Below are 17,135 nucleotides of genomic sequence, written 5' to 3' on the forward strand. Positions count from 1 at the left end.
GCTAAATAGCAAATTATTACTTTTATGAAAGGAAAAGAGTTGGTTTGCATTAGGGTGTGGGCTACAGGAACACGTGCAAACTTTGCAGAAAGATACCAGCAGCAGGAACTCTCTCACAGGAAACAGTTCAGCACTATAGCAGCACCACTGCGGTCACGCAGAACCATTCTTTCCAGGACTTTTTCTGTTAACTCGAAAAATGGCTAAAGAGGCGCATTTGTCACCCACCCCACTGCGGGTGTTTGTCAGTTACAGCATTTACGGGGGCGAAACGAGCTAAATGCGAAACGCAGAGTCAAGTACACACACCCCCAGAAGAAGGCACTATCTGCGGCCCCGGGTCAGAGCCGAATGCCAGGCTGCTGGAGGCGTCTCCGCCAGGCTTCCCCTGGAGACACTGACTGTGAAAGGCCTCTGAGTGACCTGCTCGTCCCCGGAGGCCCGCGCGGAGATGGGAACCGCCTTAATTAGCCCAACACTGCACCCAGCAGGGCCGCTGCAGGGGCCAGTAATGGCCGGGAAGAACCCTAATAAGACCACACGAACAGAGCACACACACACACACACACACATTCAGGTACACACAGACACTCACACACACACACGCACAACCACATGCCCACACACACAAACACACACACTTGCGCAAACACACAGACACACACACATGCACACCCACACTCCCACAACCACATGCCAACACACACAACCACATGCACACACACACACCCACACACACACACACACACCCATATCTACACCCACACCCCACCCATGCTTTGGCACAGCTACATCTAACTTCTTCTTTTCTGCTGTAAGTGTACAGCACACTGCATATGCGCTACATTTCAGACCTGGGCATAATAATTATTTAAACAATGTTAAGCTGATAGACATGAGTAAAATCTCAAAGTATCACTGACAATGAGAAATACTCATATCATCTAAAATAACAGTAATGTTCTTCAGTCATACGAATGCACACTTTTGCTGGCAGCATATTTAGTTGAACAGTTTTCAGGATCTAAAGGCCCTAAATTGGCCAGCGTGCAAAGAGTTAAAAGCATGTGAGGAATGTGTTTGACCCAGGTCCAATAGGCCCCAGAGCGACCGGGCCTTGGCTCTGAGACGGCCCCGCGGGGTCCCGTGGAACGTCCCTGAGGGCCCGGGGACTCTGCACAGTCAGCCAACAGGACCGTATGGCCAAAGGGCATGGGCTACCCCAGAGGCCCTCTCTCCGATGGGCTGGAGCGGCACTAAACGCTGCTGCTCTTTCCCAAGGCCCTCCTGAGGGAGAGAGAGGGCCCCCTGCACCCACGCTGAACCCGGAGCCAAGGCACATTCCCACATTGTTCCCATCTTCATCATCATCCTCATCATCATCCTCATCGTGATTAAAATGGTTAACACATAACTATTATAAATTGCGTAATCCTCCCCCGGAGCAATGCCGTGCTCAAGGGCCCAACTGAATTAGAACAGGACTCCCCAGTCCTGGTCCAGGAGGAATACACGCCCGCCTTGATTTTGTGTTTTCACCTTAAAACCCCGAAACCAGTTCAGATTTAAGAAGCCAGGCGAAGAGAGACAGAGAGAGTCACCTGCGCCTGCTGCCGCTGCTCTAGATGATCAAACTGGCACTGATTAGACGACGAAGACACCCTCTCACCATGTGTCCGGGACTATTCACACCCACACAAGCTTCCCAGCAGCAGGAGCGCCAGCTATTTTAGCAGCCGGACCTCGTCGCGACTGCGAGAGGGAAGCCGCGACGGCCATCTTCACACCGCGAGAGGACCGGCAGCTGTGTCGCGGGCGGGGTGTTGGGCGGCCGCTGCGCGCTCATTAGTGCCGCTCAGGTTCAGGCCCGAAGGAAAGCCCTGAATAAACACACCTCGAGTCAGCGTCTGGGAAGCTTAAAGAGTGGACCGAACGCCATTAGGCGCGGAACTTCACTTTTTTGTGCGAATAAATTCACGTTACACGGGAGCATATACAGTGTGCAGACTATTCCTTTGTACTCAGAGTATACGCTGCAAAAAAAAAAGAAAAGTTTTTATACATTCTGCCTTAAAAAGTTAAGTGAATTTGAGGAGACATGTTATTCTCACTAATTAATGTAAAAAAACGTGCCTTCTCAAGTTAAAAAGTTGAAGGCAGCACGGACACTCATAATTGAAACGAGAAGCTTTTTTTTTTTTTTACAGTGTAGAGTAGGCCTGCCTCAACCTGTTCCTGGGGATCTACTATCCTGTAGGTTTTTACTGCAACCCTGACAAAGCGGGCATCTGTGCTAATAATAGTGCTAATTAGCAGAAATGGGTGTACCAAATTTGGGTTGAAATCAAAACCTCCAGGACGGTGGATCTCCAGGAAGAGGTTTGGACAGCATTGGTGATGGGTGGGGCAGCCCCCAGGAGAGCATTAGAAAGACCCCCCATATTAAGGGCAGTGGTGGCGCAACAGGCTAAGATGCAGACTTGCGGTTGCAGTTCGCTGCAGTTGCACACCGGGGACCGGGGTTCGATTCTCGGTCCTGCCAAAAAGCCAAGTTTGGCCGTCTCACGTGGAGCAGCATAATTGGCACTCTGCTCCAGGGGGAGGGACTTGGCAGGGTTATTAGATCGCCGCACAAAAAAGCACCTCGGAATCACGGTTACCAGCGTGTGGCGAGACGGCTTGAAGAAGGCATGTTGCTCTCGTAGGGCCGCTGAGGGACGGGGTGTGGACGGTGTATCTAATACTAGCTCTAATTGAATTAGACAGGGTACAATTGGCTACCAAATTCGGAGAAGAAATAAAGAAGCCAAGAAAAGAAAAAAAGACCCCATATTAGCCTGTATCCACACTATCACATCTCATAATCTAAAACTGCCGGGTTCATCTTGCTTCAGATGACACTCAGGAAACAGCAACGTGCTGTAAGTGGGTCTTTCGTTCCTGTAATTGTAGCTGACACGCTAAAGGCAGACATGCTAAAAATGCTGACACACTAAAACCCTTCCAAAGAGGGTTATTTTGCAGGGAGTTGGACGGCCTGAAATCTGCGTGTTCAATAGAATATTATTGTTGACATTTTAGCAGTTCTTGTGGTTACATCTTATTCTGCTTAAGAACAAGATCTTCTCCCTAGATAGAATCTGAACATCCAGCCCACATGCTTGCTGAACTACGCAACCATTTTTGCAGGTTTAAACAAAACAAAATGGAACAGTTATATAGCCTCCAAAATACAATACGGATAAAGACATTCTTTAAAACGCTCATTAGAGAGACAAACAGGCCCCAGTGAGTATAAAACAAAGACACATATTTCACAGTAAGACACAAGAAACGACTCAAACATAATGGCGTCCACCTGCGGGCTTCAAGGGTTGTCAGGCTCACCTAGGCCCTGTTCTAAATAAAAGGGTCCCTTCGCTTCTTCCCTCCAAAGGAGTGAGCCCTCCGGTGACATACTGGTGACGAATCGTGCGAGGGAGCCCTACCCAAACTAGGGGAGTAACCGAGGGGAGGGGTGGGAACCATTTTTAAATAAAACACCCTTGCGTTTCCTCCACATTTCAGCGACCATGGAGACGGCAGAGTTTGTAGGTTCTGTGGTGTCAACGTTAATTTGCTTTAATTCGTCGCATAACGCAGCTTTACACAATTTCATTAGCAAACATTAATATGCACTTGCTAGTTTGCTAGATTTTGAGATATGTGATACCCCTAATGTAGCTAAAAGTAACGGCTAGGAATACTGACGTTGTATGAAAATCAAAGCATGAAACCTAAGCAGAGTTCACAAACTTAGCTGATATCGTGTTATTTATGATATTTATAGTTATTTCACATGCATAAAACATGTCAGATGCAGACGATGTGTGCAGACAGTGAGCAGACAATGTTCACATGTCACTTAAAGCTTCACATGTTTTTAACCTATAGCTACAAAAAGGCCAGCTGTCTAAAAGCGGGTCACAAGTATATTTCAAATGCAGGACTGTGTCTCTCAGCCTACACCTCCCCCGAACCCCCGCCACCCTAACAACTAGTGCTAGCAATTCCAATTCCTCTGACGCAGCTAAATGCACACTGCTAAATCAACACCGACATAGTGACCTTTATCCCGATGGCAATCATATAAATCCTTTGATTTAACACTTTAATGTTTTCAGAAGTCATTGCCACGGGGGGAAGGGTCTGTCCGGGACAGGAGACAGCAGCACAAAACACCAGCACCTCCCTAAACACGATAATGAGCGTACGGCTACACACAGGTTCAAAGCGCAAAGCCACTGGCTTCTGCTTATTAAAACTGTAAAACAAACACAGGGCCCCGAAAGAGGTCAGGTGAGGCAGGATGTGAGGGCACGATGTAGACCTGGGTCAAATACGTAATTGTTCTCAAATACTTTTCTGTGCTCGATTGATCTTGCCTAGTGGAATTGAGCCAACCAAGAGGACCAGAAGACTGGGTTTGCACTTTTTGAGAGCATTTCATAGGTTCCAATACTCCAGACAAGTGGAGTAAAATGGAGAAAGTATTTGAATCCAAAACATCTACATATTTGACCAATGCTACTGCATGTTTGTTCTCTGGGATACGTGCACACCTGTTCATTGGCCACAAACGTGAAATACACGCATTAGTCTGGCACAGATCCCTTTTCCTGGATTCATTTTAGAAGAGGGAAGCTGGGAAACGCCTCTGGTGGGTTCCCACAGTAAAAAGTATAAAAAATAAAAATAAGACAAATAAAAATCTGTATCAAAGCATAAAAAAACCCTGAACCCTGCAGAGCTGAGGTTACCCATCTGAGAAGGTTATGTGCTGTACTTCACGCTGGGAGAGGATATTCGATTCTGGCGGTTGGCTTTGCTGTGATGGAGATAAGGGCGGACATAATGGAAAGTGCCTGAGGGACAGAGGCCCCAGCGGGCAGCCAGCTCTGTGTTTTGGTTTGCCTGTTATTACAGGCTGAGGGAGTTTTTTTTTCTCGACGGAGACCCCTGCCAGTTGGCTGGGGTGATCGGCCCGGCCCTCCCAGTCGCACTGGCACGCCGGTCTCCGGGCAGCCGGGCACGGGGATGTTAGCGCTAACATTCCTAGCATTCTGCTGGAGCTGGCGCGGGGCAACAGCGCCACCGCAGCCCAAACCCCCTCATTACACAGCCCCTCTCCGCAAGGCCAGCGGCACGCACGGTCACACTCTCTTTCCCTGGCCAGGTCTTAATAGAGGCAGAAGACTTCCAACTGCAGTTCCAAGCGTTGTTTTTTTTTCTTTCAAACAGCACGACTTGCTGTAGTAGTCCCACCACAGGTAATTGAGACCTTGACATTTGGCTAAATCTTAGCAAAGACATTCTTCTTTTTTTTAACAGCAGGGACTTATCTGTTTTGATACTGTACATGGCAAAAGGACTAAATGCCCACATAAAGCCGGTTAAGAACAGACTTAATTTTTTAAAATATTGTAACAGCAAAAGTGGTGGACCCTTGTGTTTTATACAAAGTAGGGTAATCAGCTTATTAGCCAATGAGAGGATGTGTGGGCGTGCCTCACCGTCAGGGGTGGCGCGTGATTGGCTCTTGAGGCGGAGCGAGGGGCGGAAGCGGGTGCGGTCATTGAAGCTCCAGCTCTTCTGCACCTTGGCGGGGCTGGTGCCCTCTGCGCTGATCTCCGCGCCCGGAGAGCGCCGGTCCGTCACCGACGTCTGCCGGCTCTTTATGCTCTGCCCCCGCGGGCTCGCCATCCGCACACGCTCCTTAAAGCTCAGCTTCTGACTGCGCCAGGGAGAGAGGGAGGGAGGGAGGGAAGGAGAGAGAGAGAGGGAGAGAGAGGGAGGGGGGGGAGAGAAAGAGGGAGGGAGAGGGGAGGAGAAAGACAGAGAGAGGGGGAGAGAGAGAGAGGGAGGGAGAGGGGAGAGAGAGAGAGGGAGGGGGAGAGAGAAGGGGGCAGGGTGAGAGAGATAGGGAGAGAGATATAGAGGTGGGGGGAGAGGGAGAGAGATAGAGAGAGAAAGAGGGGTAGAGAGAGGGGGAGAGATAGGGAAAGAGAGAGAGTCACTATACACTACATCCAACTATACACCCAACAGTTTCAGAGTGAATATGTTTAATCTCCTCAAACACAACCCAAAGTAAGAGAGACATGCTTATTGTAAATAGGACTGATCTACATATTGTACATCGCCACTGTACTCCAGGGAGCAAAGATATTCACTTTATTTAGATCCTGAGAGGTTTGAATAAAACAAATAATTCTGTCATTTCATTATTAACAAATGAATGTCTTCTCTCCTTGCCCTTGATTATAATGTACACCATAGACCTGCATAAGCGTCCAATGTACATGTTAGGGATGGACTGACAGGGAGGGTAGATGACCATCTGAGACCAGCATGCATTGCAGCAGGGGTGCAGGGGATGCTGGGTAACGCTTTATTTTACAGCCCATTAATTACATACTGTAGTACTTACTGGGTAAATATCAGGAACTTATCAGGCAGCTATTTTGAATCAGAGGTAATTACTATGAGATAAGTACTCATATAGTACTTACATTTCACACTTACTGACTGTGTTTTATAGTTCTTACCAGTGAAATGAAAGTACTTCCCCAATAATTACACAAGTAGCTGAGCACTTACCCGGTAAGTACTGTGTAACCAACGGGCTGTAAAGTAAAGTGTTACCGGATGCGGTGACACAGGCAGTACGCTCAAGCCAGGCGCTCTGCGACTCCTTCGCGGTGACTCAGCGCTTCGGTGACCGTTTTCCCGAAACGGACGGAGCGAGTAACAAGGCCCCGGAGGGGAGCTGGAGGGTTACCGGGAGCCCGGGACGAGTGGGGAGCGACAGGTCGGGGTCCGGGAGCGTGACGGGGCGCATGCAGGGATGATGCGGGTGCCGGTGTGGATGGGCTTCACCACAGCCTCATGCAGGGGAGGGTGGAGGGGGGTGGGAGGGGGGGTCGATGTGGAGCAGACAGGAGAGAGTAGGGAGGGGCCTAAAGCCTGATTTATACTTCTGCATCGAGTCTACGGAGTAGCCTATACCAGTACCCTACACTGTTGAGAGCATTTATACTTGTGCATTGGTGTGTTACATTACATTACATTAATGGCATTTGGCAGATGCTCTTATCCAGACAATCCTCCGTGGAGCGATGCAGGGTTAAGGGCCTTGCTCAATGGCGCACTGGCTGTGTGGGTCTTATTGTGGCTACACCGGGGATCGAACCACCGACCTTGCGGGTCCCAGTCATGTTCCTTTACCACTACCTTACTGACCGCCCCGTGTTGTGTCTCCCTGCAATTACACCGGCTTTTCATTGTCATTATATCCCATAATCATTTGCGATTAACTGTATGTATTTTAATTCTGTTAAATTAATGGCGGCTGAAAACAGCGGCGGAGTTCACAAAGTTTTTTAGTTTTACTTTTTAAACAACATTTTAATTGCTTAACACACTGAAATAACACACGTGATGTTTAAGCCTCTTTGAGCCAGCCAGCTAAATTGCTTGTAATTACGATTCACGAAATCACTTTACTTTCACTCAGACACCTTTCTGCCATCAAAGTGCTTCTCAATTGTGTGCTGTGAAAACACCTCCGACGTCGCCTTTTTTTGAAGGACAGATTACTAATCAGGCAACGAGGCATCAAGTCTACTGATTTCGATTTTGGACACAGCACAGGCGACTGAAACTGACCAATGGCGGAGCAGCCGGAAATGCAATGCTACCAAGCGGACCAATCACAGTTCTTGCGGTCCGCATCGCCGCAACGCGTAGTTACATTTCTGGGAAGGCGCGCGTCAGGCTACACCAGGGGTCGGCAACCCTGGTCCTGGAGAGCCGCAGGGTGTGCCGGCTTTCGTTGTTACTTGGCATTAATTGATCAATGAAAGCCATTGATTGCACGGTTAACTCACCTCACCTGGTTTCTTGGGTCTGAATCGGTTGCTTATTTTTAAGGTGGAGACGAAAGCCAGCACACCCTGCGGCTCTCCAAGACCAGGGTTGCCGACCCCTGGGCTACACCGTAGGGAACGCGGCTACGTGTAGGCAAAGTCGTAGCCTCCATGTACAATCGACGCAGAAGTATAAATCAAGCTTTACTCGTTACCTGCACACAGAACACCTGGCCTTTCCTGAGGGCCCTGCCCCCTACGGTCCTATCTGTGCATCTCATTTGCAGGTATTTTCACCTGCCTTTCCTTCATAGTTTTCCTCGTTATTGCTGTTCTACTTTGGAAAGGGCTTTGAATTGTCTTGTACAAAAATAATATGCTGTATAAGTATCATTCATAATATCAAGTAATGTAAGTATTATTATTATTATGAATGACTGAAATATTTTTAATAATAAAAAACGAAAATATAATACTAGATACGAGTTAAGATAAATAAGTACTGATAAATACTGTTATCATTTAAATATATTTATATTGGCGCTGATCATAATACTGCCCATTTTCAACACTGGTTGTTTTGCAAGTTCATGTAAAAAGCACTTCCCGACAACAACTATTCATGACCACAAAGGGGTACCACATTCCATGGTCAATCTTGGCCACAGTATAGACCCCTTGGACTTAACTTCCCACGTAAAAACCACACTACGAGAGAGAAAAGGGGAACACCCAGCTTTGTGACTTATTGTTTTAACAATATTAAAATGCTACATTTCATTTTCTCCAGTACGCGTCGCCAGTTTCATCTGTTCAACTGGACACTAGGCAGGACGTGACCAGAATTCCACCGGGCCACTGGACCGTACTCAGTCGGTAATATCGATCGCGGGAAGCTCGGCAGGCGTATATAGGCGGGGAATAGCCCGTATTAAAGAAGCGATCTGTCACTGGCTCCAATACACCGAGACGTGCGTCAGTAGTCATGCGGCACAGAGACCTCATGCAGAAGGACCTGAAGGGCAGGACGCGTCCGGGTCTTTGTTTGCCAAACAGTCAGGCAACAGGCAGCGAACAAACGGGCTACTTGCACTAAGAGCATCTGCACTGAGACTATAGCTTCCTGAGTACAACACACCCAGGGGCAGGCGTGTAGCAGTATAACCGTAGACATTACATTGTGTTGTTGAAAAGAAAACCGGATCTATATTACATTACATTACATTACTGCCATTTGGCAGACGCTCTTATCCAGAGCAACGTACAGTTGATTAGACTAAGCAGGAGACAATCCTCCCCTGGAGCAATGCAGGGTTAAGGGCCTTGCTCAAGGGCCCAATGGCTGTGCGGATCTTATTGTGGCTACACCAGGATTAGAAGCACTGACCTTGCGTGTCTCAGTCATTTACCTTAACCACTACACTACAGGCCGCCCTTACAGAAACAAATTATGGCTATAAACTGTGAATACAGTACGTGGATATTTAAAATATAGGTAACAGCAGTGCATTAAACTGTATTGCATTGTTTCAGTGGCAAGTGTTTATATATTTGCCAATATTTTGAGGACCTTGACAACATGTTTTATTTTAATATCCCTTCAGCATATTGCATTTTGATGCACAAGTGCTGTCTGAGTCATACTCTTTACTGGCTGGTGTCACTTGCTGTGAGGTGGTTCAGATTTTTGTTCAAACAATCAAGTTGCTTCTTTGAGAAAACTGGGGAATAGTCGTCAGGTTTTTTTTTTTTTTTTTTTAAACATAATTTCCATGTTATACAGCCACTGTATTTCAAGGTCATTAAGGTCATTAAGCAACTGCAAGATTTGTGTTATTATCTTATTTTAGATCACCTTTGGAATTTTCTGACGCCTTTTGAGCTTATGTTACATAAACACAAGCAAGTATATGTATATATGTATATATTTGTATATAAAAGTGTATGCACTGACTACTATACATGACAAAACACAGCGTACATGACCAGACCTATTGAGTAACATTGCTTGAATAGTTTTCTATGCAGTAGTTCTTAGTGCAAGCAGGCCACCAGACTCACCATCTCCACATTTTCGTCTTACAATTAGACGCCCCCTGAATCAAGAGGAGGAGGATGCCAATGCGGTCAGAGACATACATTTTAGTCCATGCACCTATGATTAGTCAGCATTCCCAAAGATCATATGACTTAAGGGGGTGCTGGGTACCTATGTTTCCGTGTGGTATACCTCCTGAAGAGCTTCTGTTTATTACTAAGAACCTTACTAGGAATGAGGGGAAATAGATTGTCATGTGTTATTTCACCAACGAAGAAGAAGAAGAGCCATTTCCTGTGTAAGCAGCAGTGATATTTTAGAAATGGAATCGCTGTCCTGTTGACACAAACCTGTTTGACGATTCATCCGCTGATATCAATATTGCTAATTTGCCTGCACATGTTCACCAGAGGTTTGTTTTCACAGTTTGATAAGCAGTGCAGTGAAGCAAGATAAAATGGGAAATCTTTTGACTGGCGCTTCATTAAATATTGATGCTACTCCAACACATGCGCACTTGTGTACATACTGCATACTCTCTCTCTCACTCTCTCTCTCTCTCTCTCTCTCTCACACACTCACACACACACACACACACTCAGACACACACTCACACATACACACACACACACACACACACACACACACACACACACACTCAGACAGATGCAATTTACTCTTTGGATCAGGTCAGTGAGGGTTCCATTAGTTTTATGAGCAAGAGATGAAATTAACTGATGATGTGAGTCCCTGTGCAACACAATCTGTTTCCCATGAGTCCCTGTGCTACACACTCCATTTCCCATGAGTCCCTGTGCTACACACTCCATTTCCCATGAGTCCCTGTGCTACACACTCTGCTTCCCATGAGTCCCTGTGCTACACACTCCATTTCCCAGGAGTCCCTGTGCTACACACTCCATTTCCCAGGAGTCCCTGTGCTACACACTCCATTTCCCAGGATTCCCTGTGCTACACACTCCATTCCCCATGAGTACCTGTGCTACACACTTTACCGTGCATGCCCCGGTTGGTATGAAAATGAGCTTCAGTGCATTATTGTAAAGAGCACCGAAGGCCAATGGAGGTTGGATGAAGGTTGCTGCGGCTCGTTCAGCTGTTGCCGTGCTTTGCAATGGAGGATAGCTGTTTGACGTACAGTACAGGCCCCCTGGGTTCAGCAAATCATTTGGGGGAAAAAAGCTCAAGTCTTCAAATGACCACAATCCTTATAGGCTCTTAACCCACTGCAGAAGCGAGATAATTGGCTCTTTTGCTATGGTAAATCTAACAAGGAGTATGAATAAATGGATAAGAAACAACCGTGATCTAATTCTCCCTGGGCCCAGGCCACCGCTGAAGACATAGATAATGCAATATAACGCACTACGTTCTGATCCAATCGGCTTTCAGAGTGCTTTTCACAGCTGACGCCGTGGCGACTGCCAGCCAGTGAGGTTCTACAGACCGGCTCTTCAGTCATCAGGTTCTGTCCCTCCATCTTCCGGGCTCAAATCGAGCATGCGCAGACTCATTTCCTGTCCTGATTTTGGTATTGTTTGCCGGAAAAGGAAGAGGGGGCAGTATGGAGCCGGGCTCGGAGAAACAGCCTGTAGCCCGCAGCCTTCCCGGCTGTCTTACGCCCGTTCTCAGGGGCCACTAATTTACCACCGTTACGTAACATTGAAAAACGAAAAGAAAGAAAAGAAAAAAGCTCTCTTCTGGTTTTTCACCCCCCCCCCCCCCCTCTTTTTATGTGTTTGTCCTTTGTAAATGTCAGCCGGAGACCACGCAATCGCAATTTCACAGCTAATTGAAATAAGCGGGGGGGGGGGGGGAAATGGGCTTAATCAACGTAATTTCTTTCTTTTTGAACTCAATGGACTCGAGAACTCCATTTCTCCCAGACAGACGCTTTTGACAGACCAATCGCAGCGCGCTTAGGAGATGGAACAGAATGGATATTTATATCACTCGAGTAAAGAGCAGGACTGGACTTATACAGCCGTTCTTATAATGCCTGGTGCCCAAGAACTAGGCTTGGGGTCACGCTCTGTGTGACACATGCAAGGAAGGGCGGAATTTCAAATGTATGTTCCAGTAATACTGCATGAAACGTAGGTCTGCTTGCCTCTTTTTCAAACGCATTATATACCTGTACTGTACTGTATCTGTCTCTGAGAGAGCGGGTGAGACAGAGAGAGAGAGTAAGAGAGAGGGTTGAGACAGAGAGTGAGGTTGAGAGAGAGAGTGTAAGAGAGAGAAGGTGAGAGAGAGGGTGAGTGTGAGAGAGACAGAGAGGGTGAGAGAGAGAGGGTGTGTGTGAGAGAGAGTGTAAGAGAGAGAAGGTGAGAGAGGGTGAGTGTGAGAGAGAGAGTGTAAGAGAGAGGGTTGAGACAGAGAGTGAGGTTGAGAGAGAGAGAGTGTAAGAGAGAGAAGGTGAGAGAGAGGGTGAGTGTGAGAGAGACAGAGAGGGTGAGAGGGTGTGTGTGAGAGAGAGTGTAAGAGAGAGAAGGTGAGAGAGAGGGTGTGTGTGAGAGAGAGTGTAAGAGAGAGAAGGTGAGAGAGGGTGAGTGTGAGAGAGACAGAGAGGGTGAGTGTGAGAGAGAGAGAGAAGGTGAGAGAGAGTGTGAGTGTGAGAGAGACAGAGAGGGTAAGTGTGTGAGAGAGAGAGGGTAAGAGAGAGAGGGTGAGAGAGAGGGTGAGTGTGAGAGAGACAGAGAGGGTAAGTGTGAGAGAGAGAGAGGGTAAGAGAGAGAGGGTGAGTGTGAGAGAGACAGAAAGAGAGAGTGTAAGAGAGAAGGTGAGAGAGAGGGTGAGTGTGAGAGAGACAGAGAGGGTGAGCGTGAGAGAGAGAGAGGGTAAGAGAGAGAGGGTGTGTGTGAGAGAGACAGAGAGAGAGGGTGAAAGAGAGAAGGTGAGTGTGAGAGAGACAGAGAGAGAGTGCAGAGACAGCTGCAGCAGGGCAGAACGGCTGACTGACGGCCTCTGATGTGTGGCTCAGGTCTGGTTGTGAAAGGGCTCTGGCAGTCTGTGCATGTGCAGTGACTGGGGCGAGGGGGAGGGAGGGGGGTGGTTTAATGAGCAATATAAATAAGCCCAGATGGAAAAAACACATCATCTCCACAGCCGCCTGCTCAGTCCTGTCTGACAGGAGCAGTGACAGACCAGGGCTCCGTGTGTTCAGGAGAGCGCAGCTGGAGAAGGTCACCCGTGGCTCGCTCTCTATCTCTCTCTCTATCTCTCAACCTCTCTCACTCTACCCATCTCTATCAATCTCTCTATATCTCTCTAATGCTCTCTCTCTATATATCTCTTTCTCTCTCCCTCTCTCGCTCCACCCTCTCTCAATCTCTCTCGTGTATCTCTATTGCATCTATCTTTCTCTATTCCTCTCTTGCCCTCCCCCTCTCTCTCTCAACCTCTCTCGGTCTCTCTTTCTATGAATCCCTCTCTGTATCTCTTCCTCTTTCCTCCTCTCTCTCCCTCCCTCGTTTTCTCTCTCTCTGTGTTTTAAGGGCACTGCTGGAGAAGGGCAGCTGGTCACAGTGTTCTCTCTCGATTGCAAAAAGCAGGTAAAACCGTGAGAAAAAGCATGTAGATATGAGTGGTGTGTGTGTGTGTGTGTGTTTGTGTGTTTGTGCTAGCGTGTGTTTGAGTGCGTGTGTATACGTGTTTCTAATATCAAAACAAAAAACAAACATTTTTGACACACGTGATAACTTAAAAAACAATATATACAGACATTTATTATGACGTACTGTTTGCATTCACACTGAGTTCGTAAAAGTTAGTTAGACTAACCTTGTAGAGGTTTCCCCCTGGTCTTTCCTTCACACGACAGGTTATAGAAAGGGAACAAAGTTAAACAGATTAATTCTTTACTTTAAGCACACATTACCACACACGCACGCAACACACACACACACACACACACAACTGTTCAGTGAACTTACTAAAAATGCATTCACCTGTGTCAGCCACACCCAAAATGTACATTTTTGTGGAAACAAACACACAGAAACGGGTGCATCGAAAGCAAACCGCCAGACATTGAGAAAAAGCAACTTGAAACAGACGTACTGTCAGTTCCACAAGACCAACTACAAGGTTTGGTCACAGACATCAGGCACACATGCAAGCAATGCACAGTACACATGCAGGCAGACTAGGAAAGCAAGGAGAGGAACCTACGACTAAGGTGGTGCATATCTTGTATTTTTAAAAAGTGTCTGTGGCTGAACTTGCAGAAGGCAAGATGTTAAGGGTGACATACTGTACTGCTGAAGTTATATGACACTGCTGTTGCTATAGAGACAACAAATTGTGAACTAGAATATTCTGTCACCCATAACTGACTTTTCATATGGTCCACCCTTGTATTTTACATTCTAAATTAAGAGCTATTGTTTCAGGCTAATCTGTCATACAGTAACAGTGATGACCTGTTGGAAGTTAGAAGTCAAATTTGTATGTGCGCGCGTGTGTATTTGCATATGTGTGGACGTGTATGTTTGTGTGTGTGTATGTGTGTGTGTGTGTGGACGTGTGTGCTTGTGTTTGCGTGTGTGCTTGTGTGTGTGAGAGTATGCATGTATGTATATGTGCATGCATATTTTTTGGGTGTTTGTGTGTGTGTGCGTGGATGTGTGTGTGTGCTTTTATGTGAGTGTTTGTGTGTGTGTGTGTGTGTGTGTGTGGATGTGTGTGTGAGAGTATGCATGTATGTATATGTGCATGCATATTTTTTGTGCGTGGATGTGTGTGTGTGCTTTTATGTGAGTGTTTGTGTGTGTGTGTGTGGATGTGTGTGTGTGTGTGCTTGTGTATGTGTTTATGTGTGTGTGCACATGTGCACATGTGTATGTGTGTCTGTGCGCTTGTGTGCGTGTGTCTGGTGTGCGTGCGAGTGTATGCGCATGTATGGGTGTCTGTGCACATGTGTGCATGTGTTTGTGTGTGTGTGTATGTGCATGTGTGAGTGTGTCTGGTGTGTGTGCGTGTGTGTGCGTGTGTGTACGTTGGTGTTTCTGCAGATGGCTCGCCCAATATTTCCAGGCTCCCTGTAATCACCGGCATGTTTTTGTCCCTGCCGCTCGGAAATGAATAGCGATGAATAGCTTTTATCAGCCTGCCGGCTCAGTCACTGCTGCCATTCTGGAGGTGCAGAGTACCTTGCAGAAACCTGCAATTCACTAGATACAATCTGACTGACAGTTCTTTTTTTTCCATTACTGTTCTGAGCTCCAGGAGAGAGTGGTGCTTGCTGATTGAGACTTTAGGCTTGATGGCGGGGCCGATTCGGTAATTGGAATCGATACAGAGAGATTTGCCACACCAGCTTGTGCGTGCGCTGACGTCTTTCTGCATATCACCTCGTGGTTCATGACTGGGACCTGAAGGTCAGTGGTTCAAGCCCCAGTGCAGCCACAATAATATTCCTGCAGTTGTTGGGCCCCAAACCCCACAATGCTCCAGGGGAGATCGGTCTCTGCTTAGTCTTATCAACTTTTCGTCATTTTGGATAAAAGCATAAGCAAAATAACTAATGTAATGTGAAGAAGCCTGGATAATATTGGTCCATTTGATGGCTGTGAACCATTTGGAAAATAATAAACAATATTAAAAACTATGAACTAATGTATGTATGAATATATTCAAAGGAAAACAGAATCCAGAACAGTGAAAAGTGAGTTAAGTACGTTGACTTAAAGAGGGAGATATACAGGTACAGTACCAATTAACAGGAAAAAGGAGATAACAACAGCTAAAGGAACACAGACACCAAATACAACACCAGCTGCCATAGTTGTACCTACTTTGTAGGACTGCAGGTGTGCAACGCCTTCAAATGAGGCTTCCAGGTAGCTATGGAAACCGAATTCTCATCAGCCGCATAACTACGCCAAACACACTGCATGCAGAATACACCAGACCAGGGGAATGGGAGAGGAGGAAATAAAACAAAAAAAGAGAACAAGGCCAGAGGAAGAAGGGATAAAAGAAAAAAAATGAAAAGCAGATTAGTAAAAAAAAAAAACAGTACAAGTCACAGGTGTATCTTCCGCTGGCTGAGGATACATGCCTGAGGACGGGGAGGACACTGTCATAGTGCCTCCAGGTGGCACTCAGGTACGGTCTGCTACCGTCAGTGGAGTAATAACGCCACGCAGCCTGGGCCAGGAGAGACACAGAGGGGCACAACCGAGACACGGTGAGGTCACCAGCACCACGCACGCGCACACACACACACACACACACACACACACGCACGCACGCACACACACACACGCGCACACACACATACTGTACACACACACACACACAAGGGCTTGAGATTGTTGTCTCACTCCGGGGACCCCTTCCACCCTTTGAAATCAAACGCGGTTAACACAGCGGGGGGAGAGAGATTGGGGGGACAGAGGACGTGACACAGGGACGCAGGCAGTCCATCGCAGCCTGACGGCCTCCTCCAGCACACGCCCTTTAATCGGGGGGAGAGATGAAGACGAACGGGGTGTGGCACGAAACAACGAGGCCCAACGAAACCTCCAGCGGCCCATCTCATTACACATCACACACGGAACGAGGGAAGGGAACGGGCCCACCGCCGCACCCGGGCACCGCCAGGCCTGCCCGACCCTGTCCCGGCACCCCGAGGGCCAGACGCAGGCCGTTCACTTTGCCCCGGACCGAGACGGCCTCGCCCGTCACCGTGACGCTCGGCCCTGCCGGACACTCTCACTCCGAATCCCACAACATCCGCTCTCCTCTCCCCCAGACGCGGCAAAACGAAACGTTCCAACTGTCAAAAAAAAAAAATAAAACCCCACTTTTTTTCTCTTCGCTTTCCTTCAATCTTTCTGTGATGAATCAAAGGGAAATAGAAACGCGGCGGAGGAGGTATCCGGTGCGTGTCTGGTGTTGTAGGCGGAAGAGAAATCGGGCCCCAGTTGGTCTGGAGCTGGTTGCCAATCTTTCTCAGCATCCGACCCACATTATGGGCGAGTACCGTACATTTTCTGTGGCCTAACTCTTCCTAAAATGCAGCCTGGGACATGCTCAAATATGAAATGTTTTTGTTTTTGTAAAAACAACAGTATTTAAACTATAAGTTGTGGGATTGATGTAGTTCAATTTGACTGATGTGAATACTTATTGAAAGGGTATAAAATCAGGAAGTTATTTTC

General features: G+C 47.3%; 1 protein-coding gene across 5 annotated transcripts in view; it reads right to left on the reverse strand.

The window, feature by feature from the left end:
- The window catches only part of kcnq5b (potassium voltage-gated channel, KQT-like subfamily, member 5b), a 154,766-nt gene that overhangs the window by 13,401 nt on the left and 124,230 nt on the right, over positions 1-17,135 (reverse strand). For 3 of the 5 annotated variants that reach the window (XM_061230085.1, XM_061230083.1, XM_061230087.1), the window contains exons 8-11: positions 15,765-15,859; positions 13,750-13,776; positions 10,117-10,173; positions 5,553-5,773 (exon numbers count right to left, since the gene is read on the reverse strand). In XM_061230085.1, the coding sequence (XP_061086069.1) occupies positions 5,553-5,773; positions 10,117-10,173; positions 13,750-13,776; positions 15,765-15,859 (400 nt within the window). The remainder of the gene's footprint in view (positions 1-5,552; positions 5,774-10,116; positions 10,174-13,749; positions 13,777-15,764; positions 15,860-17,135) is intronic. The other 2 variants (XM_061230086.1, XM_061230084.1) reach the window with 1 other exon arrangement.

Source organism: Conger conger, chromosome 2 (genome assembly GCF_963514075.1).
Source record: "Conger conger chromosome 2, fConCon1.1, whole genome shotgun sequence".
In the NCBI taxonomy this organism is placed as follows: Eukaryota; Metazoa; Chordata; class Actinopteri; order Anguilliformes; family Congridae; genus Conger; species Conger conger.